General features: G+C 37.9%; 1 protein-coding gene across 1 annotated transcript in view; it reads right to left on the reverse strand.

Moving 5' to 3' along the window:
• ORC5 (origin recognition complex subunit 5) overlaps positions 1 to 15,363 on the reverse strand; it is a 74,863-nt gene extending 59,500 nt beyond the window's left edge. Inside the window, exons 1-4 of the mRNA XM_065938789.1 lie at positions 15,196 to 15,363; positions 11,704 to 11,796; positions 8,984 to 9,187; positions 4,131 to 4,205 (exon numbers count right to left, since the gene is read on the reverse strand). Of these exons, the coding sequence (XP_065794861.1) occupies positions 4,131 to 4,205; positions 8,984 to 9,187; positions 11,704 to 11,796; positions 15,196 to 15,264 (441 nt within the window). The 5' untranslated portion in view covers positions 15,265 to 15,363. The remainder of the gene's footprint in view (positions 1 to 4,130; positions 4,206 to 8,983; positions 9,188 to 11,703; positions 11,797 to 15,195) is intronic.
• Positions 15,364 to 21,564: the final 6,201 nt, after the last annotated feature.

The following is a 21,564-nucleotide window of genomic DNA, read 5'->3' on the forward strand; positions in this document are numbered from 1 at the left end:
AACAATTTTCTTTTCTGGTGGAGCTGAGCTTACTATGAATCGTTTCGTTTTCTTCATTTAGTTTCTATAAATAAACTAAAAAAAGTGAATGGCCTAACTACTGTGGCAGGATGCATGATCACCATTACTAGGCACAGGGGAAAATAAGGGAGTAAATTTTACTGAAAGGCGAGAGGACAGCAAGAATGCGCTCTGGCTACCAGAGGAGTCCTTGAACAAAGCAATGGGAAACAGTGGATGAATACATGCAAAAACAAAAATAAATTCCACAAACTCAACACAACACAACAAAAAGAAAGAGAGGAAGAGACCTCTACTCAATGAGGACAGATCTCTGGTATCAGTAGTAAACTGCCAAGAAATAATCAAACTGGGAGAGGCTAGACTGCATAAGAAGACTTGCAGGATATGTCAGCAAGAGTTATATTTACTTTTCTCCTGTCCGCTCCACATCTGCCCCTCAAGACTATTAGTTAAAAGTGGATTTTAGGAGTCAATCTTAAGCATACAATGATTTCAGTGGCAATCAGTTTAGAACTTTTAGTAGTTTCTCAAATTTGAGTAATGCATTTAACTTTTAACGGTGGAAACGCCCTAGACACTGTCTCCCCAAATATTTAATTTTTATTACCAGTTCAGTCGCTGAGTCATGTCTGACTCTTTCTGACCCCATGGACTGCAGTTAAGCCAGGCCTCCCTGTCCATCACCAATTCCCAGAGTTTCCTCAATCTCATATCCATTGAGCGGGGGATGCCATCCAACCATCTCATTCTCCGTCATCCCCTTCTCCTCCCATCTTCAATTTTTCCCAGCACCAGGGTCTTTTACAATGACTCAGCTCTTCTCATCAGGCGGCCAAAGTATTGGAGTTTCAACTTCAACGTCAGTCCTTCCAATGGACACCCAGGATTGATCTCCTTTAGGATGGACTGGTTGGATCTCCTTTAGGATGGACTGGTTGGATCTCCTTGCTGTCCGAGGACTCTCAAGAGTCTTCTCCAACACCACAGTTCAAAAGCATCAATTCTTCAGCACTCAGCTTTCTTTATAGTCCAACTCTCACATCCATACCTGACTACTGGAAAAAACACAGCTTTGACTAGACGGACTTCTGTTGGCAAAGTAAGGTCTCTGTTTTTTAATACGCTGTCTAGGTTTGTCATAGCTTTTCTTCCAAGGAGCAAGCATCTTTTAATTTCATGGCTGCGGTCACCATCTGCAGTGATTCTGGAGCCCAAAAAATAAAGTCTCTAACTGTTTCCATTATTTCCCCATCTATTTGCCATGAAGTGATGGGACGGGATACCAGGATCTTAGTTTTTTGAATGCTGAGTTTTAAGCCAACTTATCCACTCTCCTTTCAATTTCATCAAGAGGTTCTTTAGTTCTTCCTCACTTTCTGCCATAAGGGTGGTGTCATCTGCATACCTGAAGTTACTGATATTTCTCCTGGCAATCTTGATTCCAGCTTGTGCTTCATTCAGTCTGGCATTTCTCATGATGTACTCTGCATATAGTTAAATAAGCAGGGTGACAACATATAGCCTTGATGTACTCCTTTCTTGATTTGGAAGCAGTCTGTTGTTCCATGTCCAATTCTAGCTGTTGCTTCTTGACCTGCATACAGATTTCTCAGGAGCAGCAAACTCCAGCTCACCAGCAACAAGGAGCAGAACGATGTGGTGAGGAAAATGGTGGAGCAGAAGGAGGTGCACTCATCTTCTCCCGTGAGAACTCCAAAATTACAACTCACTGCTGAACAACCATCAACAGGAGAATGTTGGATCCCACCACAAAAAGATACCCCACGTCCAAGGACAAAGGAGAAGCCCCAGCAACACGGTAGAATGGGCGAAACTGTATTTAGAATCAAACCCCATACCCGCCAAAGACACTCAGAGGGTTCAAACAAACCTCGTGCACACCAGGATCCAGAGAACCCACAGAGACTGAGACACAACTGTGCTTGAGCGTCTCCTGAGGAGGGACAGTCAGCAGTGGCCTGCCTCAGGGGCAGGGGCTCTGGGTGCCGCAGACCTGGGTATGGCATAAGCCCTCTTGGAGGAGGTCGCCACTAACCCCACCATAAACCCATCAGAACTTAAAAGGGCTGGGGAAACAGACTCTTGGACAGCACAAACAAAACCTTGTTTGCACCAGGACCCAGGAGAAAGAAGCAGTGACTCCAAGAGACTTGCCCGTGAGTGTCCACACGTCTCCGGCAGAGGTACGGGTTGGCAGTGGCCTGCTGCAGGGTTGGGGGTACTCAGTGCAGCAGTGCATGCATGGGACCTTTTGAAGGAGGTCACCATTATCTTCATTACCTCTACCATAGTTTGGCCTCAGGTCAAACAATAGGGAGGGAACACAGACCTGCCTAGCAACAGAAATTTGGGTTAAAGATTTACTGAGCATGGCCCCGCCCATCAGAACAAGACCCAGTTTCCCCCTCAGTCTCTCCCATTAGGAAGCTTCCATAAGCTTCTTATCCTTATCCATCAGAGAGCCAACAGAATGAAAACCACAATCACAGCAAACTAATCAAACTGATCACATGGACCACAGCCCTGTCTAACTCAATGAAACTATGAGCCATGCCTTGTAGGGCCACCCAAGACAGACAAGTCATGATAGAGAGTTCTGACAAAATGTGGTCCACTGGAGAAGGGAATGGCAAACCACTTCTGTATTCTTCCCTTGAGAACCCCATGAACAGTATGAAAAGGTAGAAAGATAGGACACTGAAAGATGAACTCCCCAAGTCGACAGGTGTCCAATATGCCACTGGAGATCAGTAGAGAAATAACTTCAGAAAGAATGAAGAGACGGAGCCAAAGCAAAAACACCACCCAGTTGTGGGTGTGACTGGTGATGGAAGTAAAGTCTGATGCTGTAAAGAACAATAGTGCATAGGAACCTGGAATGTTAGGTCCACGAATGAAGGCAAGTTGGAAATGGTCAAACAGGAGATGGCAAGAGTGAACATCGACATTTTAGAAATCGGTGAACTAAAATGGACTGGAATGGGTGAATTTAATTCAGATGACCATTATATCTACTACCGTGGGCAAGAATCCCTGAGAAGAAATGGTGTCGCCATCATAGTCAACAAAAGAGTCCAAAATGCAGTACTTGGAAGCAATCTTAAAAACAACAGAATAATCTCTGCTCGTTTCCAAGGCAAACCATTCAATATTACAGTAATCCAAGTCTATGCAACCAGTAATTTTTATTATAATGTCCCTTAATATTATACTTAAATAATAGAGACATAAAACTAAGTAGGTATAAACTACTTATGTTCAAGGTACTTATAAAGTTATAAAACCAATCTTTAATTTATAAGGTAAATAGAAGACTATAAAGCAAATAAAACTTATAGTAACATTATTTGAATATGATGAACATTACTGTTTTGCTTAAACTAAATCTTTGCTCACTTCATCATTATGGTACTAACAGTAAATAGCCTTTTGAGTTTAGTATTCCTATACCAACTGGTATTGGTGAAAACTGCTCTCTCTCACCGATTTCCTTTATTCAAACTACTATAAACTACTATCTGTTGTTGCCATTACTGTTGTATTATTATTTGGTTTTCACCTGACACATATGTTGACACACAGTAAATTTATCCCTTTCTTTTCTTATGAGGCCATGACAATTAGAATCAATATTATTCAGTGCCAACACGATTTTAAGTTGAAACACAAAGCTGGTCCCAATAACTGAGTGGCCATGAGACAGAATGTCAGATGATCCAGAGCAGACCTATCATTCTATTTTATATTTCTGAAATAAAAAGAAAATTTTAAAATTCTTGCAGACAGTTCAAAGTCTAGCCCTGTCCCACCATTTATTCCAGCAAACACCTAAAATCTTTTAATAGAAAATAGTGTTAGCCACTTCACAATCAAAAATAAAAGCTAAATAACTGAAGAACAAGTGTGATCAAAGCACAGATCAATTAAACTTTGAAAAAATCCTCAACTTTACTCATAATAGAGAAATGCACATCAAATTTATATTAAGAGATTATTTCTCAGCTATCAAATAGGCAAAAAGAAAAAATTGACAACACATATCTACTGATTAGGCCATAGGGGAAAAAGATTAACACATCACTTACCAATTCTTGTAATCTAAGAAATCCAGGTAAAAGGTTTGCTTCCATATCTCTTAGATACTCGGCTTTATCTAGAACCTCGTTTAAAAAAAACACAGTGTCAAAACCAATTTTAAAAGCCCTTTCACAAAACATTTACATAATATAAGATTTGAACCTTCCATGTTAAAAAAATGTGACATGAATTAACATTTTAAACAGTATTAAAATTTATGGAAGACATTTCAAATAGGTCAATAAGTTACTACTAACATGTTTTAACCCAAATTTTAGAGAATAAGTCATAAATACACTTAAAAAGATTTTAAAGATAAACTATCAAAAAGATAGTGAATTAAGATGTTAAGGACCTTTTCTTATAGATATACATGAAATAAAACTATATGCATTTTTATTCCACTTGATAAAAGATAAATGTCTACCACATACCAATAATTACAAAGCTTTCTGACCTGAGAGATAGAAGAAAATTCTAAATTTCAATATGTAAAACTACTTGCTTGAACTTTGTAAATGCATGCTAAACCCTTTAGCTAGAAAACCGAACATGTTAAGAAAGATTAAATTTTTGTTCAGTGTTATGATAATACTATTGGGATTATGCTGCAAATTATAATCATTTACATTAGGAATAAAATTAAAATGCAGGGAATATAATATTATTTCCCTGAATAATCCGAAATGCTTTATATCTGTTTTGATGATGAATAGGCAGCTTGAAACAATGTATGAGAGTAATCAACTTAAGATATTTCATTCCTAATTCATTTAGAGAAAATAAAGCTGAAGTTACTTACTGCTAAAAAGGAACAAATTAGTTTCTCAACTATGTATTCTCAATATGCAATTTTCCCATCAATTTCCATTTAAAACTCTCTAATACAGGACACAGATTAATTCAAATAAATTGGTCCATTTGTATGCCCATTTTAATTCAAAACACAAAGCTGAAGCAGTATTAGTTCAATCTTCTGACTTAATATAATTAACCCACTGTAATTAATGGTTTTATAGTTTTTTAAATGATACTTCTTCAAAAGCAATTATCAAATAACTAATCTTCAAAGAAGTTAAAATTTTAATTCAAATTCAAACATTTTTAAAAATAACTGACATGAAAGCAATCTAATAGACTTGATTTGTAAGCTTGTTTACTGACTAGAAAACATTCTCAGACCTCTTTCTGCATTATTTCCTAAGTGCTGAAGCTTACCAATTCATATATCAAATAACTGCATATTCTACAAAATTACTCTAAATGTTCTATGCTAAACACCTACAAACTTTTTCACCTTTAATGTTTAGTCATCTAACAAACAACATCGAATGCCTACACTGATCCATGAGGCCTGAAACATGAGTTGGGTCCTACTGATTCCTCATGGCTCTTCACAGAACGTTGACCCCTCCTCCTCCCTGAAGACAGTCTGAAGCTCTGCTTGCTGAAGTCATCCAACACTGGGGTCTTTCCTCCTTGTCCTTTAAATGTCAGTTTCTGACTATCACGTTTCTAATGTAACTCCTGTATTTTTTGCGTATTTCAAAATCCACATAAATGACCTTCTGATATGGTAGATTCTTTATTTCCTTAAATCCCTCTCTCCTCCAATGATCTTGTCGCCTATCCTACCCAGTGAAAGATCAACTTATATTTTGTATAACTGGCTTTTGAAGTGTGATCTGTAGGCCCTTATAAGGTGAGGGCAGGAGATGTGCTGTTTCTGATCCTCTATCAGGAGTTGGGTGAGGTCAAAACTATTTTCATAATAATACTAAAATTTTATATGCTTTCTTCTACCACGGTGATATGTGCACTAATGGTAAAAGAAGCAAACGTGGGTTAAACTTAAGTAGCCTTAGCATAAATCAAGGTAATGGTGCCAAACTATTCTAGCAATTGTTAATTCTTCACTATGTACTTACTCTAAAGATGGAGCAGATGTACTTTTTCCTACACCTCCTAAGTAAAACTAAGAATCTTGAGTATTACATACAAAACAAATAAGGCTCTTCAGAGGCAAGAAAGGCAGTGGAAAGAAGGCAAACTAGCTAGGGACCTCAGGACCAGAAGAATGACACCTCACTTCGGAGGGTGAATTGTCTAAGTTATTTTCTTGCCTCACATGTGGAGCTGAAGAAGCCTACGACACAGAAGGGCCAAGGAGAACAGACCAAAAGCGCTCCAACAAAAGCCTACTTTTTCTAGTCAAAGGTCCAGGGAAGGGGAAGCCTAGAGAGACTCCCAAGACTATTCACTATCTAAGTTTTATTTGTACATCAATGATATCTTCTGTCTCCTAATTTCTTCACTACCTCAACACTGGAGCACCACAGTACTAAGTCACTGGACTCAACTCTTTTCTAACTCACTCACTCTGCTGGTGACCTAATCCTACCTTGCACCTTTAAGTATATGCTCAGAAATCCAAAATGGTATTTCCATGTTGGACCTCTCTTGACTTCAGACGCCAAGTGTCCAAGTGCCAACTCAACATCTACTTGGACTTTACATGCCCAAAACCAAATTCCTCAGAACTTTTCCCCCCAGAAAGACCCCACCTGCTGTAGTTTTCTTCACTCAGATCATGACAACAGCATTCCTTCAGGTGCACGAAAACTTCATAACTAGTTGTATTAGTTTCCTAAGGCTACCATAACAAAATACCGCACACAGGGTGGCTTAAGAGAAACTTACTATCTCACAGTTGTGGAGGCTATAAGCACCAGATCAAGTTGCTCTAAGTATCAGATCAAGCAGGGCCATGCTTTCTGTGAAGGTACTAGAGAAGGAGCTGTATCAGCTCTCTCTTCCAGCTCCTGAGAATTCCTGGCCTTGTGGCAACATACCTCGTCTTTATGTGGCATTCTCCCTATGTGCATGTCTGTGTCTACATTTCTTCTTTTTCATTAGGACATCAGTCATATTGGATGAGGGGCCCAGTCTACTCTAGTATGACCTCAACTTAATTAGAACCACAATGATCCCATTTACAAATAACGTCATATTTTGAGGTTCTAGGGGCTAGAACTTCAACATACTTTTTGGAGGAAACTTCAACAACTTTTTGGAGGAAACAAATCAACCCACAACACTAGTCTGCATGCTTCTATGTTGTATTCTTTCTCAGCATTACCCCTCTCCCCTCTTACTTAAACTATTCCAGCCAAAATGGCCTCCTTGATACTCCAATCTCTTTGCTTGGAATACTCTTTTTTTCTAGATATTTTCATGGTTTGCCCCTTACTTCCATCCAGTTTCAGCTCTGTTATCATTATCTCAGTGAGATCTTCTCTGCCCTCCTCACTTAGAAAATAACTAATATACCCCTGCCCAGCTGATTCTGCCTTACTCTAATGTACCACATCTAACATACTACATATTCTCTTGCTTATTATCTACCTTTTTCAGTTAGATTATAAGCCCCAAGTAGGCAGAGACTCTTCTGTCCCTGTTCTATCTCCTGTATCTAAAACAGTGCCTGGCATATTTGCATAAATAAATGAACAAAATTAAAAAGTGGAAGGAACTGTTTTATAGATTTAAGAAGATGCAAGAATGCATAAAACTTAGTCCTTTCAGTGAGTTTATAACTCAGCTGTTATGAGATGGTATTATATTAAAATTTAATTTAAATTCCAGAGATAATCATTTTTAAAATAAGATTAAAGTATTATAAAAAATTCACTAACATAAAGCACATCATATACTTTCAGTTGCCTACTAATTATTTTCAAATTGATGTAACAAGTTAAACCAAGTCAATCTAAAATCAAATGGTTCATCTTACCCAGACCTACCACATACACAATTGACAAATTTGACCTTTACTGTCTCTTACATTTATTCTTTTCTGCATTTTCTACCCCAACTCTAATCTAGGCCCAAACTGCCTCTAATGAAAACAGTTACAAGAGCCTCAAAACCATCTAGCCTATGTCTTTCAATTCCCTCCAATCTATCTATTCAACATGCCTTCAGAGCAATTTTCCTAAAGCATGTTTGTTGCTCTACATCTTCCTCTCACTGCCTAGGAAATGAAATGAGGCACATTAGTATGGTTTTCAAGACACTCCACGATCTACCCCCTCCCACTTTTCTAGTCTTCTTTGTCTTCCTTCATATTTTATAACCCACAAAGACCAGAGTATTTACTATTCCCTAGCCTCCATTCCCATCTGCATGCCTTTGCCTAATTCCCTCCATCTGAAATTTCCCTTCTTCATTTTCTTCCTAATAACACCCTAATCATGTTTTTAGCTCTATCTCAGATGTTACCACCTTATGAGGCTATACCAGATGTACCTGGATCAGTGTTTTGCCTATCAGTGTTATCACTCATTCTACATGTAGTCATATGAGTATATCATAACTCTTCTACTAAACTGAAGCTCTCTCTAGATAAGAACTACATCTACAGACTCATAGAAAACAAACCAATGGTTACCAGTGGGCACAGGGAATGAGGAAGGGGCAACATAAGGATAGGGGATTACGAAGTGCAGACTACTACATATAAAATAAATAAGCTACAAGGATACATTGTACAGAACAGAGCATATGGTGAATGTTTTATAATAACTATAAATGGGGTATAACCTTTAAAAATTATGAATCAGTGTTTCAGGTATACTACACTGCACATCTGAAACTTGTATGATACTGGACATCAACTATACATACCTCAATTGAAAAACTATACCTCAGTTTAAAAAAAGAAATGTATCAAACATTTTTTATATCACATAAGCACCTTGTACAATACATTGTACATAACGGATCTCAAAAAAAATATGGAAACTGATCTAATAGATCAGTTTTCAAGTAAGATATGATATAATGAGATTAAATTACTTACAATATATACAGTCTGATCCTTGAGATTTTCAGCTTCAGTTATTTTTTGTTTAAATAAGCGAACAAAGTCATTAAATGTTTCACAGGTTATGTGAGCAGAACATTCACCCTCTGAAGAACTAAGATGATTCAATTTGTTTAAAATTTGTTCCAAAAGCAGCCTCAAGGTAAAGCACTCAACACAATTCACAAAGACATGTGGAAGCTGAAAACAAAAACAAAAAGTGTAAATAGAAAACATACAAACACAATAATGGCTTTGCTGGCTATCGCCCATTTGCCCTTCTAAATCTATACCCCACCATTCTCCAAACCGCTCTGTGCCCCACGAGGTTGACCACTACAGACTACATCGCTCAGTCTCTTGTTTTTCTGGATCTAGTGGATTCAGTCAATGGGAAGAACCAGGAGACAGACGAAGAGAGAAAAAACGGTGAGAGAAAAAAACTGAGTATTCCCTTGACTCCCTCTCCCATCCCTCAGTGGCCCAGAGCTTGACAGTGGCTCCATCTTCTCCTAAAGGCTCGAGTTGGGCAGCCCCTTGTCACAGATTACACCTCTTGCTGGGGCCTTTACAGTTCCTTCTGATGGTCCATTTAAGCCTGAGGGAGCTAAAGGCTCTCAGCACATCACCATCTCTTATTGGTTCCCTTAACATTTCTTCAACCTTTGTAAAACAGTTCCTCCATTAAACTCACTTCAATTATTTGAGTTTTCATTTGTTTCCAACAGGGATTCAAAGCAAACTTGTAATTTCTTCTAAAGAATTCATATAAAGAACCCCAAGGACATGTGAATGTTAAAATTCTTAGTAAGAATTTCTTATTTATAATTTTAAGATAATATTTTTAATGATGGACACACCTAGATTTAAAAAACTGGTAATTAAAATTAAGAGTTAGAAACTACAGTAATCCACCTGTGAGGACTGAGAATGAACTCTTCATTTAAAGAACTACCAAATGGAAGTATCTCCAGAAGCAATGAAGAAACAAAAGATTTACAAATATAGTCTGTTCTCAAAATGAAATCACAAAACAGTACTGATCACTCAGAGGCATGGCACCTGTTAACTATTTCTGGTCTCCCCTGGTGGCTCATTGGTAAAGAATCCCCCTGACAATGCAAGAGATGCAGGTTCAATCCCTGGGTTGAAAAGATCCCCTGACTAAGGAAATGGCAACCCACTCCAGTATTTTTGCCTGGAAAATTCCATGGAGAGAGGAGCCTGGTGGGCTATAGTCCATGGGGTCCCAAAAGAGTCAGACATGACTTAGTGACTAAACAACATAACCTGTTTTAGTAACACTCTATAAATCTCACCCAATAAAGCTTTTCTTTTCCAGAGGAGCAGTGTAAGTAAGGCTACAATATATTTTCTTAGGCACAATTTCACCAGCATTTTCTGACATCCTTTACCCCCACTCCTTCATGAACTAGAGTCCATGATGTCTCTGTTATGAGTAACTGTCTTGCTTACTGCTATCTGTGTGCTATCTTTGGCCTTTAATGGCAACATATCCTAAATGTCTCTTTGTGAAGTTGTATGAGAAGTCGTGATAATCAACATTTATTACAATGATTAGCAAAAATCATGATACATTAAAAAATGAAATAGACCTTAAATACAGAACTTCCGTATTCAATTTTCATGCTTTTATTCAAAATACATTATTTTTGGACACTTCCTACAGGGAGTTACAAACACAAATGCCTGAGCCAGGACCTTGCGCACTCAAGGTTAGGAGAGGTAGAGAGAATGAGTATAAGAAAGCGATTCCAAGCAAAGGGAGCAGTGTATGCCCAGGGTTCAAAGTAAGAAACAGCAAGAACCGTCAATACTTCAGTATGCCACACAAAACACACATACTGTGAGCTAAAGTTGGGACCAGGAGTAGCAAACAGCCCTTTGATATATAAAGCTGTATGAGAACACAGCTATGTCCATTCAGATAGATACTGTCCACGGCCGCTTTCTTACTAAGGAGGAGTTGAGAGGTTGTAATAGAAAGTACCTGGCCCACAAGCCTAAAATATTTACTAACTGGCCATTAAAGAGAAAGTTTGCCCATCCCTGGCTTAGGATACGAAATGAGGTGTGGCAATAATCATGAATAATAGCATCTAACCTTTACTGAGTGCTTACTATACACTAAGTATTGTGGTAAGAACTTTTCATATATTAACTCACTAAATTCTCACAAAAATTCCAAGTGTTGTCGCTATTAGCCTTACTTTTCAGATGGGGAGAGCACTAAGGGCTGAACCTAGAAGAGGAACATAAGTCTGCTAGATTCTGTCTCAAATTCTCAGGCATTACATTACCAAAGATAAAGTGAATTCTGCTCACGAAGGGTCTTATATACCAAGAAAAACACCTGAACATTTTGCTGAAGATATTATTTAATATTTTCATGGACTAGCTGCAGGGTGAAGAACAGACTGCACTTAGAAAACTGTTGTGGAAATAAATGAAATAAACACGATAAATGAAACTCAGCAGCAATGGCTATGATTAAAGCTACACAGAGTCAAGATATTAATGATACAGAACCCACAGAGCATGTTTACTATTCAATTTACTGAGAGAGTGAGGATAAAGAAAAGAGTAAAAAATTAATTTAGACAAACATAAGTTTAAACTAAACATCTCCCAGATCCCTTCCATTTCTAGGAGTCTACGAATAAAAATCAATTAACACTGAGCTTGGGTAGTCTTACCTCTAAACTTCTCAACAAAGTTTGTGTTACATAGGTCTTTCCACTGGCAGTATGTCCATAAATAAAAATAGATGGAAAGCTGAAATGATGTCTCTAGGGGAAAAAAGTTAAATATCAATCTGCACACACAAAACATAAAATAAACATTTATTAACTTGTGAAAAAGTTTTCCATGATAAAGTAAATTATTTAATCCAAATTATTTCAACAGTGAGCATTTAGTGAATTCATCATTACACTTTAAACTTACCTTAAATTCAACTCTACTCTTTCTCAAAATTCCTGGAAAAATCATATTTGGCCTATGTATTATACATGACATATTACTGTATATATATATATATATATATATATATATATATATATATATATATATACACACACACACACACACACACACTCTTAAATCTTTTATTATTACATATATATATATGCTTGTATTTTCAAATTTACGGGAGAGTTAACAGATTTTTTAAAGAATAACTTTGATCATACTTCTTAACTCTTTTTTTATAGAATTTAATTCACAGGCTGCAACTTCACTGTACACTTTAAAGCTCTGAAACTAAGCATACAGAATCGCAGGGCTAGAATTTCAAGAATCCTCTGTTCTAAGGAAAACTTACAGAATACTTCTGAATTATGTATACTACATTTACCCCTAAATGTATACATATCATCGTCGTTTTCAACGATCAAATCTACAGAGCATACATTTCAAAACACCTATTCCCAAGATTCTCCTGCAGTACATTATGAGTTAGCAGCCTAGAGAAAAGTAAAAAGTGTCAAACATCTCTCTATGGTCTGGTCAATATTACAAATATGCTTCATTCATTCAATGAACATTTATTAGACAACAACTAAATGCTGAAAACCATGATGCACTAAAGAGTAAAAAAATCAGAGACAAAATATGGTTTGAAGGAATTCACATACACTTAAAAAATAATTACAAGAAAATTGGGTGACAATTGAATTGTGGTAGATGATCACCATCTACCACTACAATAGTACAGTTGACCCTTGAACAACACAGGTTTTGAACTTCCTGGGTTCATCTATACATGGATTTTTTTCAATAAATATACTGGAAAAAATTCTGGAGATTTGCAACAATTTGAAAAAACTCACAGAAGAACCACATAGCCTAAAAATATAGAAAAAATTAAGAAAAAATTAGGTATGTCATGAAGCATAAAATATATATAGATAATAGTATAGCCTTACAAAGTCATACGGTGAGGGATATTTAATATAAAATTAATAATGTATTAATGTTTGTTTTATAACTTGGCTTTCAAAGGATTACAGTACCACACAGTATGTCTGTGTTTCCCAGCCTATCCCTTCCTTCTCTCCCTCTCCCTCTTTTCCTTTTCTCCACCCTTCTTCCTTCTAATATGTATAAAATGCCCAATGCTTTGCATTATTAAGACAATACTGATGTACATACTGAAAGACAATTCATCTTGTAGTCAATGTAAACTTATGGCATTGATAAACTCAGTTTAGTACTGTGAATGTATTTCTCTTTATTATGATTTTAATAATATTTCCTTTTCTAAAGCTTACTTTATTGTAAATGAGTACAAAATATTATACATATAACACACAAAATATGTGTCAGTTGACTGTTTATCAGTAAGACCATTAGTAGCTAAGTTTTGGGGGAGTCAAAAGTTACACACTGATTTTACACTACACAGGGGGTCAGCACCCCTAATTTCCACATTGTTCAAAGGTCAACTGTAGTCACAGACATTTATTACATTCTAGCCACCAAGTTACAACTTTCCTTTTTGCAGGACAAATGAGGAACTCAGTTCATATAGGAAAATATTAATGGCAAATGCCTATGGCAATAGCAGCCCCAAAACTAAAAATGGATGTTCTAATACATGGATTCTTTTCTTAAGTTCATACATAAGCATCTTGCAAATTAACTAGCTCAAAAATTCTGTCTCAAGAACTAAATGCAAGCTTGCTGAGCATCTCTGCTATTCAAATACTATATTTCACCTTGAAGAGAAGCTCAAGATATTCATTAGGACACTTTTTCAAGCTACACTGAAATTCTCATTTTTTTGGAATCCTGCCATACTTGTCTGCATCCTAAAGGTGTTTAATAATACTCCAACTTACATAATCTTTTCTAGTGTTACCCAGAATTGAACTCTTGCACTGTTATTTAACTTTTCACCTTCATATATCTAACATAAACTAATAATTCTGGATGTGGCACTGTGCCTGGAACAGAGAACATGCTCAGTAACAATTTCCTGAATACATAAATGAGTCTGCTTGGAAATATGAACCAGTTTTTTTTTTTTTAACAAATCTTTAAAATCTCCCACATGTACAGCGCCTTACAGAAAAGTGCTATTAAAACTGCTAAATATGATTTGTTTCTCTGATCTATACCAAATTGATACTACTCATCTCTATTTGCCAACATTCATTTTCAGGAGCACCACTTCTGTTTGGAGAGATCTGGGTCTGTTAACTCCAGGGAATGAATGCATGAGGTATAACCAAGAAAATGTTTCAGTGATAATATGGGCAACTACGATTAAAAGCATTATAACCAGAATATTGACTGAGGGTGCAGTCATTGACATCTTCCCTAACTAATGCGCCCCTTTAGGAGGCTGGTACTTTTCCACTAACACTTCACAGGCCACCCTAGGCTGCCATCTGGCTAGCTGGATGAAAGCAGTACTCAAGAAACACCTGAGGTGTGGGGGGATAACATGAGTATGACTAAATTCTCATTTACTCTCCTTCAGATGAGACCCGAATCTGATTAATTCCAAGTCTCATTCATGAATCTGAAGCAAAGGCTCACTAAAGGCCACCAGAATATAATAAAAAAGTAGATTAAAGTATTGAATTGATGAATGCAAGCTCCTACGGAAACGACTCCCTAGTGGATTTCATCCACAGGAAACTTAACCTGCTCTCTTAGCCATCACCCGAACTGCTAGTCAAGAAGCCAAAACTATACCTCTTCTGTGCTTTAATAACGCTGGAACAGCCGTTAAAGTTTTAAACCAGATGCACTACGATGGACCTTACTGGCCTTCCCAGCAATCACCCATCCACACAGGACTTAGAGCAACTACCTCACTGAAATGGGGGGGATTCAGATTTGAATAAGTAACACTGTGCAAACACACCTGTTGAATAAAATCCTATACAACTGGGGTAAGAAGCAACTTTGAGTTGCTACTCTGTATTAACACTCTCTCAAAAATGGCGTGTGTAAAAAAACATGCCTGGGCCAACGAGCCCTAGTTAGGGGGCCAGTACAGTTCAAGAAACTCCTCAGAAGTTACTTTGGGTGAGGAGTGGGACATCCCCTATCTCAACTCAAACACAGTCTACGGCCCCTCAATTCAAACGAAAATTTAAAAATTGGAAACTGTCGCAAGACCACGTAATTCTTTGCCTCCGGGATTTAGAAGATAAAAGACAGCTGGACCACAATACCTCTCCAAACAGGGACTGCAAGGTGGACACTTGGGACTCGCGACAAAGCACATTTTCCAGGTGAGGCATTCTGGCAGCTACCAGACGACAGAGAAGCCTGTGGCCAGCTCCGGGTCCAAAAGCGTAGCCTCACCTATACCAGAGTCTCCACGCTCCCGCCGGAAACCGGACTCGCGGGCTTCTGGGAGGAGCCGGCGTGGCCGAGCGTCGGCGTGACGTCAGCGCGCAAGAGGAGCGTCGGCCCCTCCCTAATCTTTCAAGGCCCGAGGCAGTAGGGCTTTGGCGCCACCGAGGGGTTGTTCTGCTCCTATTTTCTTGTGGTGGGCAACTAGGCCTGTGGTCTTTGCCACCTAGAAGTTGATAGAAGGGACAGAGGCAGTGTGCTGAAGGGAGCTGAGGGGGCCCCCACAGGCTCCCAGTAAGCAGAGAACCTGTGGCTTCAGTTTTCCAGCCCAGAGGCGCCAAGTTTAGAAACCCCAAGTGATGGATAAGTTTGTCGTGTAGCCCCACCCATGAGGGGAAGGAGGTTGTGGAGCGGAGGCCCCTTTCCACACAGGCAGCTGAGGAAGGTGGACTCAATAGACCAATATTCTCAAAAAGTGGGGTTTTTTTTCTTTTTCTTCAGGAGGGTATGCGAAATTGGCCTCCAATGCAAAAAAAAAAAAAAAAAGACTGATGGCATTGAATAAACAATTTAGAATTAGTAGCCTTAGTGCCAAGCCTAAAAGCGAGCACATCTGGTAATGTCTCTCCCCATCAACGTGAGGAAGTTCTGTTGTGAGTTGCTGAAGGCAATACGAATGAAAAGTAACACTCCTTTTAGCATTAGGCTCTTTGTGGAACACTTACTAGAAACCAGACGCTAAAAGATTGTGAAAATAAACAGGTATAGAAGCAGACAGAAATGTGTGGTAAAAAGAGGGTTTGGAGTCCGAAAGCTGCTGGATTGTGGCCATTGGCTAAGAGAGACGTTGGAAGAGTTGTTGAACCATTCATACTGCTGCCCAGCCAGGTCCTATGGGCCTTCTATGCAAAAAGCATTTGTGTGTCCCTCATTTCCTTGATAACAGGAAATAGCCTTCATTCAGCCTCCATGACCATTTCTGAATTCCAGTGGGCACATTCAAGTGGTTGTTGCTTAGCCAAGGTAGGTGATGTGACCCCATGGAGAAAGTCAAGAGCAGCCTTGGGACCGGGTCCTGTTTTCCCATCAAAGGACTTGCACAACATTTTAGGCATTTTGCAGATACTGAACCCTGGGAGAAGTAAACGGTTAATGATAGTAGGCTGCCCGTAAGCTTTTTGACCCCAGATCAGTTCAACCTGAAGGTTGATGATGTTGGCGCCTACTTAACCTCACTATCAACCCATCAAAAGAACGTCTGCAAGCTGCTCACACTCTCTTTGAACAATTAAAATAAAACTTGTCACTATCTTCCCCAAGTTGGGACACAATAGTTTTAAAGGCATTAGTCCACTGCCCACCCCCACCTGCCACTTTGCCTAACAAAATAATAAAGCTATCCTTTCCTACTTCACCCAAAACTCTGTCTCTGAGATTTGATTACACTGGTGAACAGAGAAGATGAGCTTTCAGCATCAATTTTGGTGCCCACCATGGGGCTCAACTTTGGGACAGTCCCAGGTTAGTGGGGTGGGGTGGAGTGGGTCCATTGGCTTGATAGACATGGCGAGGTTTTCTCCACACCAGTCTTCTTTGCGAGAGTGGAGGATTGGAGAATTCCTTGAGAGGCCAGATTGCCTGGAACCCTTGCCTTGAAAGGCAAAGCCTTAGTCATACCCTGTCCTTGCAGCTGGAATTCTGAGGTGGGAATAGACAGCGGAAGAGGGACTGCCGTATCAGCTGCTGAGGCCCTTTTTGCTTTGAGATGTTCTTCTCTTCCTCTTGCCTGAACTGCACTGGACTTCCCACTCTGAGGAATTATTTTGGGGAAGCAGAAGGTAGCCTTCAGGACATCACATCACCTCTGCCAGCATTTTGGTAAGTCCCCCGGTGTGCACGCTGAGGTCACTCAACTTGGTCCATTAAGGAATCTCTGGTCCATTTTGGGAATCTTGTTTGGAGATTTTTTTCCATTAGGAAAATTGATTCAGCACCTGCATACAGAGAATCTGAGCTTTCAGCATCAATTTTGAATTGTAAACTTCTTTATCTGTAAAAAGGAGATGATAATGGCTAGGTTATTGCTAGGGATAAAAGATTATATACTTAGTGCCTGATGTACATAGATTTAAGTCATGGATGTCAGAATCAGAATCTTGTATTTGTGATAGCCAAAAAGATCTTTTGATAATCATGGTCTCCTATAACTTATCAGATAGTTAAAAATCATATATTTAAAGCAATTCAAATGCAATTGTTTAAGTACTTTAAGAAAGAATTATAAAAGGTACAATGGGACCATCCATCAAATCTTTCAGTATCTTTTCTTCATCTACACTCTCTAGATGGGATTATACATTCCTGTAACACTATTTTTTTTAACATTCAACAAAATTGTAGCTAAATAATTGTCTAAATGTTAGTGTCTATCTCTAGATGCTTTATGAGGGCAGGAAACCCTGTCTTCTTCACAGCTCCATTTTCAGTATATACTATACTGCCTGGCGGGGAGTGCCTTACTGTCTAGACAGATTTAGGAAAGTTTCCCAGAGGAGGGAACTGAGACTTAAGAATAAGGATTCACCTGTGAGACCAACAAAGGGATTCTAAGCAAAAGAACAAAAAAGACAAGATAAAGACATAAAAAGAGCAAATGGGCAATCCCATGCCAGGGACCAGCAAGTAATTTTTAAGAATAAATCTACAAAGAGTGGCAAGTGGTAGGCTGGATACAAGTGCATGTTATATTAAGAGGACTGAACCTTGTATAGGCCACAGGGAGTCAAAAAAGAATTTTAGGCAAAGAAGCAAATGAACACTTGACTTTAAGGAAGTTCCTTTTGACTATAGCATGGAAAATAGAATCCATTTGACTACTGCAAACTTCTAAACAATAAATGATGATGGCCTAAACTAAAGAAATGGGAAGCAAGGGAATGGGACAGAGAATGAGTAACAGGGAATGGCAGTGAAGGCTTATTAAACATAATGTGGCAGACACTGTGATAGATAAATTATCCATTTTAAGCTTTACAATATAATAGTTGTGAATGGGAAAAAACTATCTGAAGTTAAGTGATTTATCTTTCAAGTAGAATATACTTGAACCTAGGTCTGGTTGACTCCAAAGCCCTGAATCTTTCTATTACATCACACTGTAAAGAAGCTGCATCTGAGAGAAATTTAGAAGTAATTTTATAGAATTCAGTGGCTGATTAAATGAGTTGGAGGCTGGAGTCTTTGAGAGTAGCATTTAGGTTTCTTAGGTGATTTTAGGCTTTGCAGATAATGAAATAAAAAATAAAGAAGGAGAAGTTTTATTGATTTAGTGTTATCTTTATGGGATTTAGTTTTATCTTTAAGACCAAAGTGAGTTTCTCAGATTTAATTTGAAGTGTCTACAGGGTAACTAGTTAAAGAGGTCCAGAAGAAATGGGATCTGAAGCTACAAAGGAAGTAGCCTAGCAAAGGAGATACAGAAGTTATCACCACAAAGATAGTCAAGCCAGTCCTCTGGGTGAGACTGCACACAGAGAATATATGTTTATTACACATTAACCTGCAAATAATCCTTTAAAAATGTAATAGTAGTAGATGGAAGTTGGTGCTCAAAGGGTATAAATTATTTTTTCCACAGAAAGAATGTGTCTTCAGAAAATATCCCAATAGTAAGAAGCTCACTAAAAACTTCTATGGCATATTTAATAGCTGTAGATTTAGGCCTGCTGTATTAAAACTCAAGTTTTAATTGAAGGAAAAAATTCTATTTGTCAGAATTAGTTTTATAAACAAAAAATTTTGGTAATACATGTATCATTAGTTTAAGAAGTATGAGAAAATAATGTGGAAACAGTTTCCTATTAAAAGTGAACACATCACAAGCCGTGAATCTCCAACAGTTATGCATGAGGGATATTTTAAAGAGTCCTAAAAATTGCTGCCTATCAATATGTAAATATAAGGAGCAAAAAGTGTAGTATTTATGTGTTAAAATGGTCTTTAACTGCAATTTTGATTTTTCAAAGTTAAAACATTAAACAAATAACATGAAACAATGGGAAATTTCATTCTTCAAAACAAAGCTCAAATAACTTATTTATAATATTGTTTATGAGCCCCCCAAAAAGGAAACAAATGAAACTAAGCTTACTATCCTTATTTTTAATTTTTTAAACAGGGGGATAGGGGACAGTGGAGACAAGTAGTCAAAGAAGCCTTCTTTAGTAAGGTGGCATTTGAGCAGAGATCAAAGGAGGTCAGGAGTGAGCAGTGTGAATAAGACTGAGAAAAAGATTCCAGAAGGAACAGCAAGAGCAGAGTCACAAGAACCTGGAACCTGCCCAGCATAGTCCAGAGAATCTACGGAGACCAGTGTGGCTGAAAGAGAGTGAGCTTAAGGAAGAGAAGCAGAAGATGAGGTGAGCCAAGTAAAGGGTGAGGTGGGAAGCTCTGTGCTCTTTTAATCTTTGGTTACTTATTCTCTAGTTTTTAACTTAATGATTTGTATATTAAATAAACATAGAAGTTTTAATCCTAAAATACTTGGTGATAAATGTGTTTTCAAGCTAATTGTTTTTCAATGCCATTTTGAAAGTCTGATTTACATTGTAATATACTGGCATCCCAGGACTAATAAAATATAAATTAATTGTTTAAAATGTAATCAAACAGAAAGAAAATCTTTAATACTGGTTGAGGAACTTGGTCGTGGCATCAGATAAACTAGAGACATGCCCAAATACAGATGGAAAATTTCAAGAAGATTTTATTTTAGTAACTTAATCTAACTTTATGAAAATAATTTTGAGTCATTCCCTTGCTCAAATCCTTCTCATTTTCCATCCCAGCCAAATCTTCACAATGTATAAGACCCCCTAAAACTTGCTTCCCACCTCACCCTTTACTTGGCTCACCTCATCTTCTGCTTCTCTTCCTTAATCTCACTCTCTTTCAGCCACACTGGCCTCCGTAGATTCTCTGGACCATGCTGGGCAGGTTCCAGCTTCTTGTGACTCTGCTCTTGCTGTTCCTCCTGGAATCTTTTTCTCAGTCTTATTCACACTGCTCACTCCTGACCTCCTTTGATCTCTGCTCAAATGCCACCTTACTAAAGAAGGCTTCTTTGACTACTTGTCTCCACTGTCCCCTATCCCCCCTTTTTTCCTTTGTTTTGATTCACAGTACTTATTCATGGTACTTATCATCTACATATTTTACTTGTTATTGTCAGTCTCTCACACTGAAATGTAAGGCCTCTGTAGAGCTCAAGCAGAAGAGTTCCTGATGCCTAGGAGGCACTCAATAAATATTTACTGAATTGATTAATGACTTTACTTATCCCAAATGACTAGCATGAGCTCTGGTACAAAGTACGTGTTTAACCACATTTGGTTAATGAAATGAATTACTAAGAAAAAACTACTCAAAAATTAAAACACCAAAACTCCCAAAGTTCTAATTTTAGCTGCAAGGATGATTGTTTTCTGTGTCTTTAATTATGGCAGCCATCCTTGCTCAGCAGTCTTATTATTGTAGTTTTAGCCACTTTGAAGACCACCCTGAACCACAAAGAAGGAAGGAAATGTTCGTTGTGCAGAAAATAAATAAGCATATAAATAAATAAAATTGAGTTAAAATCCAGACAGTTTATTCAGAAATAAGTTAATTTTAAGTCCTTTGAACATTTACTGTTAAGCAAGTTTGAATGTGAAGGAGAAGCATGATCTTTAGAAATTGGGTAGTGTATCCTCAGTACCATGTTAGGCATTTATAGAAGTTCACTCAGATGAGGACATTATTTAGGGTATTATCTGAAAATAAACCAAATGTTGACTTTTTTCTGAAGTAAATATGTTTTAATAACATAAATACCAATTAACTAATAATTACCTATGTTTACTTGCATTTTTTAGGAGAAAACATGAAGTAGATCTGAAAGCCATATCATACTTGGGCAGATTGCTGTATTATTTTATGTACCTTCTCTAATCTTATTTTTTTTTCCTTCTCTAATCGTAACTTACTGTAATTCAATCTAAGCATGATGTCCACCTTTCCTGTACCTCCCACCTCCATTCACCACCTGTGGTAGGCAGAATAATGGCTTCTCAAAGATAGCCACGACCTAATTCTAGGACATGTTAATATGTTAGATTACATGGCAAAGGGGAATTAGAATGCAGATTGAAGAAGATTATCAGCTGACTTTGAGATAGGAAGATTAGACAATACTCTCCACATGAACC

The sequence above is a fragment of the Muntiacus reevesi genome, chromosome 6 (genome assembly GCF_963930625.1).
Source record: "Muntiacus reevesi chromosome 6, mMunRee1.1, whole genome shotgun sequence".
NCBI classification, from domain to species: domain Eukaryota; kingdom Metazoa; phylum Chordata; class Mammalia; order Artiodactyla; family Cervidae; genus Muntiacus; species Muntiacus reevesi.